Source organism: Xenopus laevis, chromosome 4S, assembly GCF_017654675.1.
Source record: "Xenopus laevis strain J_2021 chromosome 4S, Xenopus_laevis_v10.1, whole genome shotgun sequence".
Lineage (NCBI taxonomy): Eukaryota > Metazoa > Chordata > Amphibia > Anura > Pipidae > Xenopus > Xenopus laevis.
In genome coordinates, this window is record NC_054378.1 from 68,068,759 (window position 1) to 68,087,847 (window position 19,089).

At 37.9% G+C, this 19,089-nt stretch overlaps 1 protein-coding gene across 1 annotated transcript in view; it reads left to right on the forward strand.

Moving 5' to 3' along the window:
- The first annotated feature begins 2,893 nt into the window (after positions 1-2,893).
- The window catches only part of plpp3.S (phospholipid phosphatase 3 S homeolog), a 40,311-nt gene continuing 24,115 nt past the window's right edge, over positions 2,894-19,089 (forward strand). The window contains 1 exon segment of the mRNA NM_001094026.1: positions 2,894-3,341. Within this exon segment, the coding sequence (NP_001087495.1) occupies positions 3,203-3,341 (139 nt within the window). The 5' untranslated portion in view covers positions 2,894-3,202.

The following is a 19,089-nucleotide window of genomic DNA, read 5'->3' on the forward strand; positions in this document are numbered from 1 at the left end:
CTATTCAAATGACACAGTGCTATGGTGTAGCAGCTGGCCTTCAGTGCACCTGTACAAGACATTATATACAGTGAATGACAACAGTGAATGAAAAAAGAGTCGGGGAGCAACCCAACACACGACTGGGGGTTATTTATAAACACTGGGCACATTTGCACCTGGGCAGTAACCCATGGCAACTAATCAGATGATTGCATTCAGTGTTCACCCTACAGCTGGCTGAAAAATGTTAATCGCTGATTGGTTGCTATGGGATACTGCCCAGGTGCAAATATGCCCACTGTTTATAAATGAGGCCCACTGTGTGAGGCAGTCGATATTAGAACCCCAGGCATATTGTATACAGCAAGGGTCAGATGGTTTAACCCCCATTCTTTTTCTTTCCTCTATTTCTCCCATTGTCTTACAGTATTATTTCATGCTACCTCACCCCCAACATGTAATAATGTATGAAGCCATTTTTACACCTGATTTAAATTTTTGGCTTCCACCTTTTCTTTTACTTTTCAAGTTATTTTTTCCCCTAGTGTGCAGTTCTTATTGTCAAGTACCAACCATGCTACCCTCACTCCCATTCTTCATTTCACTAGTCACCCATTTGCCATTTCTTATCCCCCCACCTGTTTCAAAATATGCCCTTCCACCCCCTTTCCCACTATAATCTCCTCCATACTACCCATCATGCAGGGTTGCCAGGTCTAATTTGCAAACCAGCCCAAAACTAGCCAAGAGTGACTTCAAAAGTATCCCAAAAACTAACACAATATGAGCAGTGAAATAAAAAAAATCTAAAAAGAAATAAATATATGTGAAAATAAGCCTTTTTCAAATTTTCACTGATTTGCAAATTTTTCCATGAAGTAAAATGGGACAGATTCACCCGTCACCAGGTGTGTAACTACAGCAGGGGGCCCAGGAGGTATTGGGGACCCATAAGACCCTAATATATATACAATGTCCATAAATATTGGTAAAACAGGTCAACCTACAGACATTTTGGTGGCCAGTAGATTTTTGCCCCAAAATTGTCTGAAATTGAGAAAAGTCACCAGAAAATGCGAGCATACTTAAGAGTGATGGGAGACTGGGGTACAGAGGCCAAAATCTGGTAACTCCTGACTTCTACACAAATCAGTCTCATTGCATGCGTATTGTAGTCACATTAACCACAGTCCATAATATGAAACAAACACCCATTAACGATCCGATAGACAACCTTTGGAAAGAGAACTCGTTTGTTCTCTCTACTGCACAAATATATCATATAATACGAACGATCGTAAACCTAGATACCGAGGAATCTTCCTTATTTAAATGGACGGTTCTGACGCCACAGCTCCCCATCACGGATATTTTAAAGGCATATACACGCACTACTCAGTTGTTGTCATCGAGTAGGTACCAGGAAATGACACTGCAAATTCTTCACAATGCATACCTCACCCCAGCAAAACGATATAAGATGGGAAATGCCCCCTCGGATACTTGCACTCGATGCACGGCCCCTAAAGCGGATCTTCTCCACATGCTCTGGTCTTGCCCCCTAATACAAAGCTTCTGGCTGGAGATAATCTCTTATTGGTTACAAATGACGAACAAACCAATCCAACCAACACTAGAATGGGCCCTATTTAGCATCACTCAACAATACCCTACTTTAAATAGAGGGGAGAAACATTTAGCAGCTAGGCTGGCGGCAGCGTCTCGGAAAACAATTTTACACCAATGGCTGTCTACGGAAATCCCATCGACTACACTTATGAAACAGAAGCTGCACCATATCTTTCATATGGATTGGCTAGAGGCCATGACGAGAAAAGATTTACATGCGGAGAAATTTTTCTCCACTTGGACTACTTACATCACTAGTCTTCCCTCACCACTTCGATTCTTAACCACTCACACCTTCATAAACACTACATGGTATGACATGGAAATCTTGAAAGGCAACTCTTTGCTACAAGAAACAAACGACTACATCCAAAACTCACTTCGAGAAACTAGACCGCCCACGAGTTCACCCCCCAGGAGTCACCGTACTAATAGACTTTTGACGTCTTACTTAAGGTAAATACATCTAACCTGTTTCTTTAAATCCGGAAATCTGTGTTCAACCTCGGAATATTGATATATACATGCTGCAAATCCACAGCAAGTAATGTTATGCTAGCTTTGTTTTATATTTCTGTTTTCTTTTTATGTTCTATGTTTCTGTTTTCTTTTTCTCTTTGAATGTATCATATCTTATATGGCTTGCATTTTCTTTAACATTGATGACTATTACGTGGACTTATTCGGCCCACTGTTGTATGACACGATTGCAACCAAACTTTCAATAAAAACAATTTCTAAAAAAAAAACAAAAAAAAAACTGACATTGAACTTGGCAGTCGGCAAATTGTTAAACAAAAACTACATTACCCAATATGCATTGGGAGACACAGGCTTGGCACATTAGGGCAACGAAAAACTTTGACTGGTTTCCAAAGTACAAACCCTTACCTTGGCTACTTTGTACTTTCACCGTTTCATTTTGTCCTCCTTTACCTGTCATGCTGCTAGTTATCCTTTTTTCCCCCTCAGCTCCCCCCTTAGGGGCGTGGCCAAAAGCCCTAGCGTCCCGGCTGCCACAGGTTTCTGTCTGCAAGTCGTTTGCGCTCTCTGCGAACACTAGGGGCTCTCGCATTCTGTCCGGCTCAGCTCTTTTTCGCGATTTTTTTTTTTCTGGAAACAAATGTGCAGTTAATTATCATATGTATAAGTCAGTTTCAGGAAGGGGGCTGTACATGGAAATCCCATGTGAGCCAAGAGCAGGCAGTTATTTTAGGGGGTGGAAATAAAAGTGCAGAAAGGCAGCAGGCGAGCAGCACAGGCAGGAGAAGCTGAGCCTGAACTGACTGAGCCTGAACTGACTGAGCCTTTGTGCAACAGGCTGCCAGCGCTTTGTATCACCCCCCCATTCATTGACAACTTGCAACCCGACACACAGGACTGCGGCACACACATCCAATCGTAACGAATCGCAGCGACACTTTCCTGCCACTTGGACTGTGACTTGTGAAAAAGTTGTAAGGCTGAAGGACTTTGCTCCGCGCAGAGGAACTGCTGGTTACAACATCATCTACTAACAGAAGTCACCGAGTTGTGCGCAACCCTGGGCAGCCTGGATCTAAAGAAAATCGTCTCTAGCTGCTCGTCTAGCATGCAGAACTACAAGTATGACAAAGCCATGGGCCCCGACAGCAGGAACGGGGGCACCGCAACACTAAACAACAACAATGGCAGCAGCAACTGCAGGAGGGTCCTGCTCATACTCCTGGATGTCTTCTGTCTCATAGTGGGTAAGTAGCCTCTTCTGCTGCTGCTGCTGCATTTTATAGTCTACTTACTGATTTAGCTGCCATTTAGGGTGCCATTCCCAACCTGTGGCTCCCCAACTAACATCTGACAACTTTCAGCAGATCTGCCTTTACCACTGGAACCTCTACATGCAGTTTTTATATAGGTTCTACTTAAATTTATGGAGCCCTGACACTGGATATTTTGTGAACTAGACTAGTTCTTGGCATTATTAGTGGTTGAACAGCTGGAGAGCCACAGGTTGGGCATCCCATTCTGTGCATTACTCCTCTGGCAATGAACTGGGGTTAACTAGAAACATACTAGAAGTTTAGTATTCTCTAATTTAAACACTCCACCTTTTCCCCCAGTATCCAGATCAAAACATTTCTTGCTGATTGAAGACAGATCTACCCTGATGCCATACTGCAGAATAAGCAAGTAACATTTTAATAAATAGTGCTGGGACTGAAATGATCAAGCCTTTCCACTAGTCAGAGCCTGCTTCCCATTAAAGCTTGGTGAGAAGTTTGACTTGTGCATGAAAGTTGTACAGTTGCCAATATATGAGAGGAGAAAACATACAGTATCCACACCATTGCTCTGATTGATTCCGCAGTCTTATATTCCGACCCCATGATATCAGAGCGGTTTGCATCTCCTAAATTCTGCTTCAGTGTTTTTTTTTGTTATTATGGGACTCTCTCCCAACTGTTTTATATACATGTGAACAGCCATTTATGGGAACAGCCATTTGAGTCACACTTCTCAACTTGAAAGTTATCAGTAAAAAATGAAAAATGGAAAGTACCTAATAAAAACAGTGATGCTCTGGACCAGTTTATCTTGTTGCACTTAAGCCCTTGTGTATATAACTTTAATATGTAAATTGCTGTCTGGCAGATTATTTTTCTTACTATCTAAACATCCTAATTCATTATCAGTGGCCATACACCATAAACACAGAAACTTGGCCAGAGGATACAAGAGCTCAATCTTTGAAATTTCCACACAGTTACACTCCTGCTCAGGCAGTACACATACATTACTAACAAGTGTATGCAGCCTGTAGGTTTAATGCAATCTATAAATAACACAGGAACTATGTGCATGCTGATCGGTTTGTAATGCCTATCACAGTGCTGACATTCATGTTGCCATTCCAACAACCAAATTCTGAGTACTTCCTAAGCCTAGCAACCAGTTGCAGTTGTGTGGTCTGACAAAAGCAGAAAGGTCCTAATGGGCAAACTACAGGCACTCTGGTAACACAGTCATGGGCTGCATCAATTTTATTTAGAGGTGTTGTTTGTCACAAAGTCCCAAGCACCCCCCTCTATCCCGCGTTGAGTTGTTTTGGTCCCTTTCTGCACTTCGCAGTGTGTGCTGCATGAAACTTTATGTGCAGAGCTGCAAGCAAAGTGCAGATTAGGGAACTTTTCTCATAAAACCCTGGAATAGCCAATTAACCTTGTTTGTGGTTTGTGTGCATGGTCTCAGTTATGTTTTTAGTCAATTCAAAACAGCTAGAAAGGTTCTCCTTAAAAAGAACTGTTATGTTTTTTGGTGAGTCTTCAATGAAAAAGATTAACATTGTTGCTAAAAGTTTTTCCAATATTGTTTTCTGTAGCATTTGGTAATATAATTGATATAAAAGACCAAACTTTCATGTAGCTAAGCTCACCACCAAACTGACTGGCAATATTGTATTTACTATCCTAAAAAGTAATCAAGTTCGTTAGACTCTGAACTCCAGCAGTTTTGCTTGGACTACAATACCCAGCATCCTTAACAGCAATGTTGTAGCTCACAGAAGTTTGACTTTCTTAAGTCTTTGTTCTGTTGGTATTATAAAATGACTGTAACTTGATAAGCAGAGAGAAAGACGCCAGATGCATCTTCGCTTCTTTAAATACAAATATACTGTCACTGATATTTACTTTATAATACTTTCATTTATAGGGGTTTAGTCAGTTTACATTTATACTGATGCTACCTTTGCCAGTTGAAAACCTTCGGACCCTTGGCTTGTGTGCCCTCTCTTGCCATTAGCCAGGTCTTTGACCTGTAGAGGGTACTGTTTGTGCAAGGGTGTGTGTGTTAGTGTGTGTTTACACATGTACTTCATTTTTCTGAGTTTAGCTTTTTACGTCATCCAAAGTTTTTTCTTCACTTTTTTTTACTGAAGTTGTCACTGGACTGATTTCAGTTTCAGATATCAAAAGCAGAATGGATTTTGGAGACCATTGCGCAAGGGGCATCTGGTTTGTATTGTTCCATGGAACTCTGAATGGCAGAGCTAGGAATTTCAAACTCAATTAAGTTAGGCTACCTTCTACCAAGCGTGGAGAGATTGCAACTTTTCCCATCAATCGTTATGCATAAATATACTTTAAGGAAGTGTCATACAAGATTAGGTATGTGTTCCAAAGAACCATGAGGGTATTAAACAGCTGGATGAGAAGGAAGATTGCTTAAAAATATATGAAGGGCAAGTAACTGTTTTATTATCACAGTTGCTGTGATTTGACTGGAGGGGTTATGACTTTACCTAAAGGGCAGGTGAGGTCCAGAATAAAGATCCTAGATAACAGTACATCAGTAGATAAAACTTGGCAGGGTAACTGAATGTTTTTAGTTAATCCTTTCTAAAATAGGTATCTGGGCTAATCATCAGTTTTTCTGATTCACCTTTTATTTAAAGAAATAGTAACACCAAAAAAAATGAAAGTGTTTTAAACTAATGAAAATATCATGTAGTGTTGCCCTGCACTGGTTAAACTGATCTGTTTGCTTCAGAAACACAACTATAGTTCATATAAACAAGCTTCTGTGTAGCAATGCCGGAAATTGAAAAAAGGCTATATGGCACAGCTTAAAGGACCAGTAACATAAAAAAAATGTTAAAAAAAATTTGCTTGTATTTAACGGAAAAAAAACACCAAGACACTTTTAACTTTAAATCCACAAATGCTTTATTAAGATATAACTTACCGATTCTCCGCTTGCGCTTCTCTTCAGAAACGGCAACAGGGCGACGATACATTGTGCGGCGCTCGATTTATCCTCCCTGCCTTCTATAGGAGATAGCTAGGGTGGAGAAATTGAGTGCAGCATGATGGATCGCCACCCTGTCACTGTTTCTGAAGAAGAGCGCAAGCGGAGAATCGGTACGTTATTTCTTAATAAAGACTTTGTGAATTGAAAGTTAAATGTGTCTTGGTATTTTTTCTTCATTATGTAGAAACACATTTTTTAAAAAAAATGTTTTATGTTACTGGTCTTTTAAATAGTGGATCACAGATAACATCATTATGTTCTACAGAGCTTTTCTGCTATCTGCTGTGTAACCTGAGCCTTTTCTTCTTTGAAGCAAACACAGTGATTTTACCAGTGCAGGGCAACACTGCATTATATTTGTATTATTTAAAACATCTTCATTTTTTGTTGTTTCTGGTCCTTTAAGGACTGCATAGGGCAAAATAGTATCTCTCTTGTCCAAGAGAATGATCTTATAATAGTATGTCTATTTGGGTTTTTTGTGCCAGTGTATGCTTGACAAATTATTGGTCCTTGATTATAATTATGAAATATAAAATCTGTTTTGAATCTATGCCATTAAGAACAGAAATGGAATATCACACTGAGCTTATAAGGTTTCCTGACAAGTAGAAGCCTGGAGAAGGAATAATGATCTCCAGATTTGATTTCACTGAACAGTATCTAAACTTCAGAAAGACTTATTTATAGCTGCAAAGTGAAATCATAATATGGCTGATCAGTATGTAGCTAATCTACTTATAATTTGTTTTCCATGTTAGGATAGCTTATGAGCCTTTATGTGTGGAGTATTCTAAAGGCTGTAAATAAACAGTAGATAGGATCCCAGATGTTGAGTAACACTAGGGTTCTGCAGTAGGAAACATCTGGGACAGCTGTAGATGTCTTTTAATGGACCAAACATAATATTTATTTTTAAGAAGACTACCCAGATGCATCTATTTTACATTTTATATATTTAGGCAGCTGGTGATATATTCTGGACAAGCATACTAGTGAGCATTTCTTAAGGAATACATGTCTATCATGTCATACTTTGTTTTAATACATGATAAGCTCTCGCCAGCTATAAGAAATATGATAGCCAGTTTAAAGGGAAAAATATTCTCCTTGTTGGCCTAAACTGATATTTGGTTGGGTTTATGTAAAAAAATAAAATGAAACAAGGAGAAATATACAGAAAAAAACCAAAATATATATTTTACATAGACGTACCTTGGATTGAGAGGAAACAATTATAGTTTTCCTCTTTCTACACACCGCTTTAGGCAGACAGAGCCATTCATCCCCAACCTCACCTTGTTTCATATTAAAGGAACAGTACTACCAAAAAGCATTTTAAAGTAATTCAAATATAACGTATTGCTGTCACACGTTGGTAAAAGTTATGTGTTTGCTTTAGAAAGACTATTATAAGTTCATAAAAAATAGGCTGCTGTGTAGTCATGGGGCAGCCATTTAGGTTGGTGGCAGACAAGGAGATTAGTCGCCCAGTGACACATCTTCTCTGTTGTGGCGACTAATCTCCAAAAATGCCTTCCCACTGGCAAGAATATGAATCACCGGCGGGATGGCTTCAGATTTCCAATGTCACCCGAAGTTGCTGTGAGACTAATCTCCCCGTCTGCCACCACCCTAAGGTGAAAAAGGAGAAAAGGCACAAGTTACTTAGCAGATAACATATAAGCTCTGTAATAGAATACAAAGGGATTCTGCAGAATGCATCTGTTATCTGCTATGTAACCTGATCCTTGAATGGCTGCCTCCATGGCTACACAGCAACTTGTTTATATAAACTATAGTAGAATTTCTAGAGCAAACACACTATGTGAATTGATTACATAACTTTTTAATTACTATAAACCACTATCATTTATTGGTGTTACTGTGCCTTTAAAATGGTGGAGTCTGGCACTTGAAGTTCCAACTCGATAAGCTTAGGTCAAAAAGGAGGGGTATTATTCCTTTTCCACTTGGCCTATAGAATGTATTGGCATTTAAATCACCCTACTTCAGCCCCTCCCCCTGATTTACTAGTGAAGGTATACATCTAGTGACTAAACTATTGTGTCCTTGTGTCAACAAACTGGACAAGAATGAAATGAAACAGGACTGAAAACAGAAAACTTTAGAAGCACCAAGACTACTTACTGTATGTTCATTCAGATGTGACTGATAAAAAGGAACACTAAATCAGTGGAATACACCTCTGCTGTCAGTTAGAGAATGTTTACTTAGTTAGGGGGTGGTAAACATTTAATTAGTGAATTCAGCTCTTTATTATTGCTGAATTCCTGAGACTGAAACAGAAGCTGTCCTTTCCTGCAAACCCTCTTGCCCCAACAGGAGGCTCTAGTGCATGCCACTGCAGTAGGGTGCAGAATCAGTGAGTAGAAATAGAAACATTTACTTTATGTCTCATTGGTTTAATAACCAATACATTCAGGCAAAAAGAAGGTAACTTGTCTCAATGGCATATTATTAGTTTAGAGTACAATTTGCACTTAGTAAGTTATCCTATCCATTAAGGTGCAGTAACCATTTAAAAAAAAAGGAATTATTATATCTTAGTTGGGATCAAGTACAAGGTATTGTTTTATTATTACAGATAATTTTTTTTTTTTTGATTTTTAAACATTTTAATTATTTGGATAAAATGGAGTCTATGGGAGATTGCCTTTATCTTATTCAGAGCTTTCTGGATAAAGGATCACTAAATCACCCTCTAAGGTCAGCTGGGTATACCGCAGTGCCAGATGGTAGAAATAGCAACAAGAACTTCCATACAGAGGGGGACCTCCACATACAGAGGGGAAGATTGCAAAATAACTCTACACCCCACCTTGTTTTAGTTGTATGAGCTAGAAGCAATAAATGAAGCCCTGTGGAAGTGACAGCTCAGTTCAGGAATTTACTCCTATTAAGCTTAGAGCTCTTTGTTGATGATGCACACCATCTTAAAAGCTTAATAAACTATTAATGTCTTAAAAGTGGAAATAAAATACAACAGTAGAGTAGCTGTTAAAAAGTCCTCTTGAAGGGGGGTAGGTTATGGTAAGTAGGTCACAGAGTAATTAAATATACTGTATTTCACAAACTCCTACTCCTTCCAATAAAGTTTAATGAATCTTCTCCACTCCCTTTTCTAGCATATCTCTCCCTTACTCCCCCTAGTATGTTTATAACGTTTTCATCAACAGGTCATTTACTGTCAGTAATTAACTGAGAATACCTATTCATTATGACTAAAAGGAAAATTTGTTGATGAACTACACCAAACCAACTAGGTCACTATCCACAATGGTTTGTACAATCTCTAGGGTAATGGTGAAAAAAGATTTTCCTGGTATTTTATCATTGTAGATTTTATCTGGAAAAAGTGTCACTTAGATGTTTTCTGGCAACAGTCATGCGGGTGTTATTTTCCACATAGAGAAGAGGCCAACAGAAATTCTACAATAATTATTATTTTATTATGCTTTTTACAGCACCAACAAAGTCTGCAATGCTTTATAGGGGTAATACAACATTCACAGCAGTCCCTACCCCAATAGAGCTAATAAACCAAGGTAGGTCACACAGGACAATTTCACCAATGCTCCATTGAAATTTTGGGCTTATGGTCAATTTAAACCACCTTCCTATAGTTCCCAATTTTAAATAGTGGCAGAATGCCCCAGGTGCCATGTTTTTTTTGTGTAGAGACTATTTTGGTTCAGATTTATGGAATCAATAGCATTGCTAGACTAAAAGTAAGACAGACTGAATGTAATGGGATTACAGGTATGGGATCCATTATCTGGAAACCCATTATCCAGAAAGTTCTGAATTACAGAAAGGCCATAACCCATAGACTCCATTTTATCCAAATAATCCAAATGTTTAGAAATTATTTCCTTTTTTCTCTGTAATAATAAAACAGTAGCTAAAACTAAAATATAATTAATCCCTATTAGAAGCAAAATCAGTCTATTGGGTTTATTTAACATTTACATGATTTTCTAGCAGACGAAAGGTATGAAGATCCAAATTAGGGAAAGATCCCGTACCTGGAAAACCCCAGGTCCATGAGCTTTCTAGAGCTTTCCCATACCTGTATATGTATCCTTTCTGCACCATATACAAGAAGAGCAAACATCATGATAATATCATAATAATACAAAATAATTTTTGTATATACACTTCTCAGACTGTATTTGACAGGTGCAAATAATATGCAGCCCTTCTTATACAACTTAATTGTTTATAAGGATTTGTTTTACTCCCCCTGAAAAAATAATTACTGGTTTCCTTACTTAAATGTGATATTTAGGGTGTTAACGAAAATCCCAAGAATGTCATCAATGCTAGGCAGCAGATTGGACCAATTTAGCCCACCCTGTTAATAATATTTACAGAAATGTTTCTTTTTCCTGCTTTGGCGCAGTGGAAGAGTTTTGAGAACCATCTGGATTAATTTTAACATAGACATACAAAGGAGTGGAAATGTTAACCCCCTCCTGTGCTAGATGATCAATGAACGTGTTACGTTTTACATACAAAGTATTTGTTGGCTTAACTAGCATTTTAAGGATTGCTTGTTGCCTAGATCAAATATGGAATTAGTATAGTTTAAATGGAAAAGCTTAACTTTACAGGCAACCCCAATGAAACAGCAAGTAAATAGTGATCGTTTTTTGTGGTTAGAGTTTCCAAAAGGAATTCAGTCACTTCTTAGCTGTTTTCCTTCATAACTACATTTATTCATGGAAATGGGATCCTCCCAGTCGATCTCTAAAAAGGAGAAAGCTTCAAACGATTGCAGCGGCATGCCTGACATGGTTTGGAAAGATTGATTGTGAACGTTTTCACTCATCTGGCAGTCAAACGGTATTTTCTTTCTTACAGTTCCACCAGTTGCCAAAATGCACATTGCTTCTTGTAGCAGTGGAAAATAAATATGTTAATGGACAAAAGCTCTTTGGCTGACTGAGCAGTTTGGTCAGAGCTGTGTAATATGAGACTTATCTGGTCCTGCTTGGAATGAAATCTGATTACTGAAAGCAACCTCTATTGCACTTTGTGACTCCTTATAAGTGTGTATAATAACATTGAGGGTCATGTATTTAATGAGGGGCAGTTAGTTATATGATCTATATTTATATCCACATTCTGCACCTGTCACTTGACAATGACCTACAGCAAAATTATCCACATATGAAGAACAAATCTATAATGACTCAAGTTGCCCTAGTGCAGAAGTCACCAACTTTTTTTTTATCCATGAGCCACATTTAAATGTAGAAAGAGTTGGGGAGCAACACAAGCATGTAAAAGTCCATTGGGGTGCCAAATAAGGGCTGTAATTTGCTATTTGGTAGTCCCTATGTGGCCTGGCAGCCTACAGGAGGCTCTGCTTGGCACAATACAAGACTGGAATTCAAAAATAATCACCTGCTTTGAGGCCACTAAGAGTAACATCCAAGGGGTTGGAGAGCAACATGTTGCTCACGAGCTACTGGTTGGGGAATCACTGCCCTAGTGCTTTAGAAATGTAGCCAAACAATTTACATCATGAGCCAACCCAGTTGGTTCTAAAGCTGTTCATGCATTGAAAGATCCCTTACCTTAAACAAGCAGATCTTTGCCAAGTTAGGTCACATGGGTGGTGGGCCAATTTGGGCTGATAGGATTGTTTGACCCCGGGGCAACAATTAGCTCATAAAAGGGGCCTGTGCAGACTCATCAGAAGAGGAATGCATCAGTGATGAATATGTTGTCACTTTTTAGTGAATAAATAAATACATATGTGGTTAATTTATTTATTTTTATATATAAAGCAGTTTTGTTTCCTGCCTGCTGAACAGACAGGACTATTTTCTCTACTTATCGAAAGGCAGCATTGGCAAAGCTTCAAGAGAATTTAGGATATGTTGTATTGTCAGGATTTGTTAGAACAGCTGACAGGAAAGGACTGGAGTATTGTACTTAAGACATTTTCCCTGTAACTATTCTTCATTCCATTTTTAGTCACAAAGTGTACACAATAGAGCACACAGGGCATCCTGTGAGTAGGCCATAATGTGTAAGTGTAAAATACACACCACTGAAATACCTGCTTTTAGCTGCAAATGTGTAAGCATGGTGTTTAAATAGATCAACACTATCTGGTTTCACTCGATAAATAGGTATTTCACATATATAAAATGACTAGGCACATTAAAAGACAGGTGGTTGAAGGTCTACTTTATAGATAACACACAAACTCTTTTTTTTGTCTATTAAGTAGGCCTTTAGGGCAGTGGAACACAGGGCTTGCTTTTCAACATGCAGGCTACATACAACAAGTTCTTTTGGGTTTGGATGCTTTGGCTCTGTGTTTTTGGGCTAGTAAAGATTTCATCAATATTGGCTGCCTACTCAACTAACACAAGGCACCCCCAAATAGGGTTGCCACCTGGCCGTTAAAAATTAAGGTTGATCCCAATGTAATTAATAGGGGAAAAATATAAATATATATAAATATATATACCCCCAACTGATACATGATACGTCAAAGACATTGATGCTCTCTTTTACTAGTGTACTAAACACATTCACCCATGTGATCCAATTGTTGGCCAGTGACGTAGACAACTTGATCAGTCTCTATTTGTCCGACCACCTGGGTGGTCAAATTGGAGTGCCTCCAGTAATCCCTTTGTTCCGTACCTGCTCTAAACACATCATTTAAAGTGACAAGCAACTAGCGTGCATGCAAGAATCTCATGTGATCCATATGTGCTTATTAGTGCAATCATTATATTGAAAGAGTTCCAACAATATCTATGTGTCTATTACCTGTCATGCAATGCTCCCAATACAGAAATCTCTGGGCCTTACCTCACCTATAAAGACCCATTTGGTTTCAGACACAAAAAAGTTAACTCATGTCAAACATTCTGCTGCTGGGTTGTCATTCAGAAACACATAAGGTAATAGTTTTAAATGTATCATGACCAGCACATTTACTATGTTCAATTCCTTTCTTTTTTGTGGTATGATGTTATAGGAAACCTCTACCTTTCAAGCATTATGACAGTTAGCCATTTGTTTGGGAACTAAACAGGAACAGAGAAGTAACCCTGCCATAAAACTGGGACAATACTCCTTTCAACTGCCTGATCTAATTTAGCATCTTTGAAAAGTGAATACAACATTGTACTATGCATTTTAACTGACCATTGAAATCCCTCTGTGAACGCCAATTCATGCTGTACATAAATACAAGAGGAACCAACGCCAGTTATTTTTTCCCACCGAAGCTTTTCAAAAGTGTCTACAATGGTTATTGTTTAAGTGCAGTGTCCATAGCAACAAGATAAAACCCCATAGTATTTATTTTGCAGAGGATAATTGAGCGCTGCTGCTGTTTTGCATCTCGTAAATAAGACATATTTTCTATTGATATGTAAATGACAAAATATTTCAAGAACTTTTTTTCCCCTAAAACAAGACTGCTATTATAGATAGCATCAGTCAGAGTAACATCTCTTGCTATGTATGGAGTAAACCGAGCATATATGCAAAATCCTTTTATATTCTTGTATATTGATATTGGATGTAAGTCACATCAGCCAATAATTTGGTGATATATTATAGTGTCATGGTAAAAATTATCCTATGCCTGCTGCCTGCACTTAGTCTATGGTGGCACACTAAATTGTGAATATTAGCCTTATATTTTTTAGAACACTATAGCTATGGTACTGTTGATCTATATGCTGATTAAAGTTATGAGATTAAACAAGGGAATTGGGGAATTGGAGAAGTGAAAACTTTTTATCCTCCAATTACAGAGCAGAGTTTTATAAACTTTCCCTAAAGATACCCTTGGAAAAAAAAGCATTTTCATTTCATTTTCAGAATGAAAGAGAAGAGCTTTGTAGAACAGGTTCCATTCGCCTCTGACTCATTGTCAGACTCTATTCAGATGGAAGCTAAACTGAATAGCAGTGTAATTAGTATGAGAGGCAGTGTCTGGAGCATTTGTGTGCATGAGATTCAAGAGATAAAGGAATTCTGCTTTATTTTGTGCATATTGGTCTGACATTGACTACTCCATACTCAGCGAAATAATCCTTAAAGAAATGATTCATTTGATTTGATATATGAAATTCACTAATTGCTTTGCATGGATTGTTTTTTTGTTTCTCAGTAAATTCAAACAAAAATGTCATTATCTCATATTCTGCTGTGAATCGGAGAGCTGTTTATAGGACTTTTTTTTGGGACATATAAAATATCACCATGACTAGGCTCAAAGGACCCACCTATGATAAGACATGCAAATTCTCTATCCAGAAGAATAAATCTAAGGAACTATTTAACACAATATTATACCCAAATATAATATATTTATATATATATGGATATATATATTTGCAATCCTGGTACTATCAGCATTTGCAAGGTTCACAGGGAGACATATGAAACAACATTAAACTAAATAAAGTTAGCTACACTGTAAAAGAAAGTGAAAGCAAATTCATTTAAAATAAACTGCCACACAGGAACATATGGTTAAAGGGATATTATAGGTATGGGACCTGTTATCCAGAATGCTTGGGACCATGGGTTTTCCGGATAATTAATCTTTCTGTAATTTGGATCTTATCTTAAGTCAACTAGAAAATCATGTAAACATTAAATAAACCTAACAGGCTGGTTTTGCTGCCAATAAGGCTTAAGTGTATCATAGTTTGGATCAAGTACAAGGTACTGTTTTATTGTTACAGAGAAAAAAGAAATCATTTTGTAAAAATTTTCGAAAAATTTGGATTTTTTGATAATGAAGTCTTGGGGACAAATTAACTAAAGGGCGAAGTGACTAACGCGAGCAAAAATTCGCCAGCGTGACGTCATTTCGATACTTTGCTGATTTACTAATGGTCGCTGGCATAACTTTGCTAGCGAAGGCGATAGACTCTAGCGGTACTTCGCTCCCTAACACCTGGCAGATTTGTGCTCTGGCGAATGGAAGTAACTATGCAAATTCACTAAGATGCAGATTTTACTGAACGTTACCTCTTGCGCCAGACTTGCCTTTGCCACCTCAGACCAGGTGAAGTGCAATAGAATAGATAGGAGTTCCTCAAAAAATAGTTGAACATTTTTCTAAGTGCCAAAAAACGCTAGCGTCTTTTCCCTTTTTCAGGGTGATAGGCTGAAAAGAGCGTAAATTTTTTTTTGAGGTAACCGGCTTCCCCCCTACATTTCCTAACAAATGGCACATAAACTATACACTGGGCTCATGTGTAAGGCAATATAACAACTTTATTTTATTAAGGTTTCCCTGGCTTGTGAAGTGTAATGTTTTTGCTGCAACATACAGTATAAGTCCATTGAACTTTAACTTCCCGGCGTATGCAGATTAGGCAACACTAGCGAAACTTTGATTCGCTTGGCGCAACTTTGCCAGCGTTCTGCGCCCTGGACGCAACTTTGGATTTTAGTGAATTAGCATTGTCCTGGCGAATCTACGCATGGCAAAGTGTTGTGCTGTGAGCGAATTTGCCCATATGGGAGATGGCCATTAAGTAATTCTGAGCTTTCTGAGTAATGGGTTTCCGTATAACGGATCCCTACCTGTCATAAAATTGTTAGAAAGTTATACAGTAACTAAGGCAGGGATTGTCTCATGAAAGCTTGCCAGCTGTTCATTAACTGAAACATTCAGCCTCTTGAGAGTTATCTATCAGCAAATAAAGTTCCCATTTATTCATGACTTTTCATCTTTTGCCCATGCCAGAAGCAGAGCAGTATTATGACTGTGTACTGTACATGTTTCCAGTTTGCCACTGAAGTTATGACAGGAGAGGTTAATGTTCTAATTACAACCCTGTTATCTGAAGTTCTCAATCATAAATGAGCTACCATCTATTTCTCTTGATGTTCTAGTGCATTAGTGATAAGATGGTGCCAGCTAAAGATGTAGCGGCATTGCATGGCAAAAGAAGAAATGTCCTTATCAGAAAATGTATATGGTCTTTTAAATAAGAAGTACATTACATTAAAGTTCCTTCATACTGGTCAGTTTTCCTATTTCAGTAATTCCTAAATGAGCTGCTCACATGGGTGAAAGTGTCTGCAAAGATTGTTGAGAGCTATAGGTGGCTAGAACTTTTATTTACTCCACATGAGGATTCCTGCATTATTTTAGCTCTCATGCTGTTTCTGAAGGGCTACTGGAAATAATTACAAACATAGCACTGCCTGCCGGAGATCTGGCTCAGCATGAACGTGATATCAGTGCCAGATAAAGATACTGCTTTAACCAGTTTTCTCCATCTGATACAGGTATCCTGCTGTGCCTACACAATTCACCCATGTGTAATTATCTTTATATTGTGTTGTCTTGTTACTGGTCAAATTAAAAGGTGTCATTTTAAAAAACAGTCCCGGAACTGTTGATGTTTCAGTTTAATAGGAAATCTTGGGTTATTAGTAGGAAAGAGTGACATTACTAAAAAAAACTTAATCCAGGGTTTGGCCTTAGGTTTGCAGATAATTACAAATTGCACAACCCCTGAAACTAATCACTGCTGCCAAAATCGTGTTGTCTTCTTCTCCAGGCTTTTGAAGCAGTCTTGTTTTCCAGGATCTATTATAGTCACTCCATTGAAAAGCAGCAAAACTTCTACTTAGTAAAGTGCTCGCTGTCTGATTAATTACATCTATTTCCACATAACATGTAGAAATCCTATTTGATTATTCATAAGGACAGATTCTTCACTTTTTGCCTTTTACCAATAACACTGTCCCACCTATGTCCATTAACATTTACTGCTGATCATTACCAAGAAAATATCATTAGTCTTGTGTGAAGAGGAATAGTGTTTGCCTCCATTTGGCACAGAAAATGAAAGGACAGGGACAGAGAATTCTTTGTTGATGCTTCACCACAGTAAAGCCTAAAGAAGCCGTTTTCCCTTCGAGCTTGTTGAAGTTCACATTCTGAGCATTTTATTCACATACTGTAAGACAGCAGGACAGAACATTGTTAGTAGATGTCTGAAAAGAACATTTTGCGTTATCCATCTTTATTTTTGTGTATGGGAACACTGTAGACATTGTCCTTGGTATAATGTGAGTGACAGCTTTGCTAGCTGAGGTTCAGATTAACCTGTTCAGTCCTGCACGTCCGCTAATCATCACAGGGAATTAGAATGCGTATTGCACAATGCCTTCTTCATAGTAATGTCTTTGTCCTCTTGGGAGTTACAATACTTTGAATAGAGGTCAACTGCAGAGCCACCAAAGTAGTGAAATCTCTCCTGTGAGAATTGAAATGTTTCCCTTGTGATCACATGATCCATACAAACCTGCATGCCACAGCATAAAAATGAGGGATTTAGCAGAGCAAAACTCCCATTGAAGCCAGGTGATCAAGCAAATGCAAGTATAATTAGCATGAACTTAAATACCATTTTGGTTGGAATGTACTTTGGAAGCATGTTGCATCAGTGGAGTTTTTCTCTCACTGGCACTCGCTTGCAATAATGTGTTGTTTTAATCTGTAGTGTTCTTATAGTAATTTGACAAGATCATGATTCAAATTTTAGTATACGAATAGTGAAAACCAGGAAGATAAATACATATAATACAGGTTATCTGACAGTTTGTTGACTGTGTCTCGTTAAACTCCTAAACTTTCAGTGCTTGGATTTTGTTACACAGTTATATCCTCATGTTATTTGCGCAGGTGGCAGCTGTTGGTTCTGAAGAAGGTTTCCACGTTTACAATAGAAACATTGACAGAGTTGGCTACAAAAACACTATTTAAATCTAGTGCTTTTCTATCCCATCCTGGGATCAGTTAAATTGGATATTTCATTAACCAGTCATTCATGAAACAACTTTCATTGCGGCTTTGCATAAAACAATTCTGTCCACCATGTAGCTTCTATTAAAAAAGCTTCCAGTTTTAAAAGGATGGTTTTATTATACTGTGTATTTAGCTATATATTTTTGGTAACATTTAGTAAAGGTAGTGGTACATATATTCTGTGGTGAGAAGATCAAAAGTGGTTAAACTAAGCAAGTATTCTACCACCTAAGCAGTACTGACCAGTAGAAGAGATGTTGATTTGAATACATTATCCTTGCCATTGATGATTGAGCTAAGATCTTATGTTATTAGGCAACACCTGTACATTCAACCATTCCAAGCCCTAAATCTAATGAGTATCCATATCTACCATTGCAAGCCATGTAATTGCAAACCTAGTCCATTTTTCTTTTATACTGTTTCTGCCCACCATAGTTCTGCAGCTTATTGTCTAAGAATCAGGGCCCAAAACATCCTGTACACCAACTATAGACATAAGTAAGTGTATTTTATAATGAGCAATTGTTTAATCAAATGTATGATAGCCTTTTAAAATTCTACATTTATTTATTGCGCTTATAAATATATAATAGTGTTTGGGAGTGTTATTTATGAGATATCACAGTGCAAAGAATGTTTTGCTAAACAAAATGCTTCACCCTAAACTCCACCCACTGATGATGCAAGTTGTTAGCAACCACAGAAAGAAAACAGCATATAATAGTTACTTTCACTAGTTGTGTCAAAATTAATCTATTTCCGGCTGCAGATGTTAGATTATATAGCAATACGCTGTTCCCAACTTCCTTCACATTGTAACAACTTTTATTGGACAAACAGAT